Genomic DNA, 4,248 nt, shown 5'->3' on the forward strand with positions numbered 1-4,248 from the left:
GTCATTTACTGTCAGCCACACGCATATACACTCTGTAAATTGTATAAATCATTTTCCGTCACCGTAATCATCACCATCATCACTTCAACACTCAATAGCCTACTTACACATACTGGTAGGTCCAACACTCCAACACTCAATACTTACACATACTGGTAGGTCCTACACTCCAACACTCAATACTTACACATAATGGTAGGTCCTACACTCCAACACTCAATACTTACACATACTGGTAGGTCCTATACAGTAGGCGATACAAACGCGTATGAAAATCGTGTTATGCCCGTTTTCTGTTATACATTCATTCATATAAACAAGCCATAGACCAGGACGATGCAAATGTAATCCTTTCATACCATCATCATCATCATCATCATCATCAACAGACCTGCATCATAGACCTCACAAACGCGTCTATTATATCAATGGAATCATGCCCGTTATTCTGTCATGCATAGTAGTACACACAATACACTTCCCGTGAAGGCTTGTTACCTTGTGGACTCAAAAGGCCGCCAAGCACGTATTTCTTAACTTATATTTATTTTTTCTTCATTATGGCACGTTGTTATTACCTTATACACTATATGGCACGTTCATGTTCTCATGTTATCTTATATTGCTGCTGTCGTCAGTTACTGCATATATATATGAAGTGCTAGCAGTCATCAGTATCCGTGTAAATGAAGTTTGCAGTGGAATGTCCAAGGAAGAGGTTGAGTGTGTCATCCTCTTCAGCAAAGGCTGAGGCAAGATGTTCGAGTTCCTTCTTGAAAGGCTCATCCCCTAGCAGGCTTTCTAGTTCCACGGCCGTCGTTAGAACGCTGTCACAATCTGACACCGACCCACACACAGAAAAGTCACTGGAGGCCATTGAAAAGACCGGAGAACTGTCACCTACAGGAACTGAAGTGGGTATTGTGGAGGTGGAGCCAGAGAGGGGACTGGGGGGCGCCAACCCCTCGCGCAGGAAGGCAGAGTCGCAGCACGAGGAATCACTGAAATGTCCAATACTTCTTGGGAACTCCAACAACTCGTCAGTCCTCACCAGGGGGATGTCCAGGTCCTGTAGGATGCTTGTAGTGTGAAGCACGTCAGTGGGAGTGCTTTGAGGGAGGGATGTGCTGGGTGTGGTTTGTATCTGACGTGGCGTGAAGGGTGTGGCGCCCATCAGGGGCTTGAGTATACTGTGACTTGGGACGGAAGGTGGGCCACATGGGGTGAGGGCCAGGAGGGGCTGGTGGGGCTGTGGTGCCGTGCTTAAGGGCAGAGAATTGGGCTCCAGGCGGGGTAGCTTGGCCTCCCGGGGCCCCAGGTAGCTGCTCTCCATCCGTGGCCGCTTCACCGTCATGGACATCATCAGCGGTTCGTTGTCTGCATGTCTGCCAAGTCTGTCTGGTGGAGTCTGTAGAGCCACGTTTTTGAGGGTGATGTACGCCCCATTACTTGTGGCAATGCTGGCCGTCTTGCACACTTTCCTTTTGCTTTTGGACTTGCTGGGTCGTTTGCTTGTCGCCACCAGCATCCCACCTACTGTGTTTTTATTTTTCATATATTTCGCCTTTGTGACGGGAGTAGAGGGACACTTTGTCTGCTTAATGACCTTGTTAGATGCTTTGATATTTACACTACAGTTATTGTTTTTATTTGCACTACTGACCTGCTCTTTGTTGGTTCTTATGACATGCCTGACACAGTGTTCTGGTTTGGCTATGTGCGCATTCTCCAGGCACCAAAGTTCCCTCACGTCCTCTATATCCATGGCTCCAAAACTGCAGTCATCACTCAGCACTCCGGTGAGGGCATTTATATAATTAACAGCCAGCCTCAGCACCGTGATCTTCGTCAGCTTCTCCGCGTCAGCCCCAGAGAGGTCCGGAATGGCTCTCTGCAGCATGATGAAAGCGTCGTTAATCTCCTTCATTCTGTTTCTCTCTCGGGCGTTGGCTGTCTTGCGCCGGTATTTGCTCAGTGGAGGAGGCTTCTGCTTCTCTTGGGGCTCTCTACAGCGTGCTTTGTCTCTCTTTTTTTCTGACTCTATTCTCTTTATGATCGATTTAGTCCTCAAAGCGTACTTGCCCCCAGTCTTTGCGTCCATATTCATCTCGACGTGAATTTTTCCGGTTCAGAACAACACAGTATAGCATCACACTGTATTCAGGCAACCTATGGGCAACCCTTTTTTTCTTGATCTCTAAATGTGAGTAAAAAAAAAAAGAAAACTTCCCGGGTGTGACGTGTTGCCTTCCTGGTGGCTGCACACGAAAACACAGAGTGGGAGAGACAGAGGGAGGAGGGAGCAGCGTGGGCTCTCGAGGAAGTTTAGATGTTTGCTCTAGAATGTTTGTCTGTGCTACTGGCTCGACCATCCCTCTCACCTCTTCCTTCTCTTCCTTCTTCACCTCCCCTTCTACCTCCTCCTCTTCTACCCCTCAAGAACAAACTTTTAGCCCTGAGCACTGACAAATCACCACCAAAATATATTGTATGTTCCTCATGTGTTTGTATTTATTTATTTTTTGTAGGGTGTAAGTTTACCAGGTTGTTCTCAGGTAATCACACTTAAGAATACTATTTTTCTTTTTTCACACTTTCCACTGTATTTTTTAACACACATTTTTTCATACTTTTTTCACGGACGACACATATACTTAAAAAGTCCATAAAGTCACGCTAATGTATGTGACAAGGGTGATTTACATAGAGGTTCCAGGAGTGTCCATTTTGAGATAATTTATGAAAGCACATTGAATATTAGTTGGTGCTTAACCATCGCCTCACACAAAAACAGTTTTCCTAAACACATTGAACCAGGAAATACACAGTGAAATTACCTTAACAGTCTGGGGTCTCGATGTGTGTGTATGTGTGGGTTTTGTGCGTTGTAAAAATTTATAGATTTGTATTTAAAGTGGATTTGTAGATAAAACTATAGACAGTAGACTCGTCTTGGTGGCTGGAGGTGTGTGTATATTCGTCAGGTGCCAACTTAAAAGGATTTGTGGACTTCTGTTAAAAGTAGAGGTGTGGCAGAAGTGGATTTATTTTCTGTTTATTTTATACAGGACCTGTTTTGGAAGTTAATGGCTGGAGGTTGTGTGTATGTTGCTACTTTCTCAAAACAGATATATGGATTAGTGTTAAAAAATGGACTTTCGGATTGCTATTCCCGTGGTTCTAAGTTTATAAAGGATTAATGTGTGATAGTGTCGTTTTTATATTGATTCCTGGATTGGTAGTGGAAGTGGATTTAAGTCATGGATTTTGTGCAGCAGTGGGTTTGTTAGAGTGGATTCCTGGGTTTATGTTGGGGGTGGTTTTATGTTGAAAGTTGTGTGTGAGTTTCTGAAGTAAGTGAAGTTCCGTTCTTGTGTTGGAAGTGGTTTTATTTGACAATGGAGTCGAGGATCTCTGTTGAGAGAGAGAGAGAGAGAGAGAGAGAGAGGGGTGTTTGTGTGGGGGGGGTGTTTACGAGGTGACTGTCTGTCGTGTTATGAGGTTAAGTTAGATTAGTTAAGGTTGGGTTAGGTTAGGTTAAGAGTATTGGAGATAATTTTAATTCACAGTTGTGTATATGATTAATTTTCTATTGTAAATGGAATTATATCAGTGGTCAAGAGTAGGTGTGTGGCCTTACTAGGTGACTCAGTGTTGTTAGGTTGGGTTAGGTTAAGAGTGTTGGAAGTTAAAAGTGGATGGGTTTATGTTTGGGGTGAAGAGGGGGAGACGGATGGTGTGTGTATGTGTGGGCCTACTAGGTGGCTGGGTGTGGTGGGTGGCTGGGTGTAGTGTTCCCAGGTGTCCGTGTTCAACTCCTTAGGCTTCTGTTAGGGCCTCTGAGACGTGGGTGTTTAACATGTAGGAACAATTACGCGAATACCCATATTATGGGCCTGGCCAGCCTGTAACAAGACTCCCCTACACTTGAGATACCCCTCGTGAAATATCTTGTAATGACGCTCCTTAGGCATGCATTTATTCCCTCTCGTTAACCCCTGGAGATGGAGCGATTACAAGCCTCCCCGTAACATGTACCTCCTTTGGCCTGTAATGAATGGATGTACTAATGGACTTAAAAGTACATGACATTAGGACAATCTAAGCACAGTACATCTATAAACAACACTCTTATAGCTGCTTATAAGTGCGTTACATAAACTTTAGTACAGTACACCAGTATAGCTTAAAGTAAGCAATGATTGAGTGTTCTTAAAGCCATTTGAAGTTATAGTACACCAGTATAAC

The 4,248-nt window shown here is 44.3% G+C and overlaps 1 protein-coding gene across 1 annotated transcript; it reads right to left on the reverse strand.

Annotated features, from left to right (window-relative positions):
* Positions 1-661: 661 nt before the first annotated feature.
* On the reverse strand, positions 662-2,107 carry LOC145405385 (uncharacterized). The gene has a single exon (XM_080276792.1). It carries the CDS (start codon positions 2,105-2,107, stop codon positions 662-664), a length of 1,446 nt encoding a protein of 481 aa, XP_080132918.1.
* Between the last annotated feature and the right edge of the window lie 2,141 nt (positions 2,108-4,248).

This window comes from Coenobita brevimanus, chromosome 66 (assembly GCF_032717465.1).
Source record: "Coenobita brevimanus isolate Jiangsu-jjx chromosome 66, ASM3271746v2, whole genome shotgun sequence".
Taxonomy (NCBI): Eukaryota; Metazoa; Arthropoda; class Malacostraca; order Decapoda; family Coenobitidae; genus Coenobita; species Coenobita brevimanus.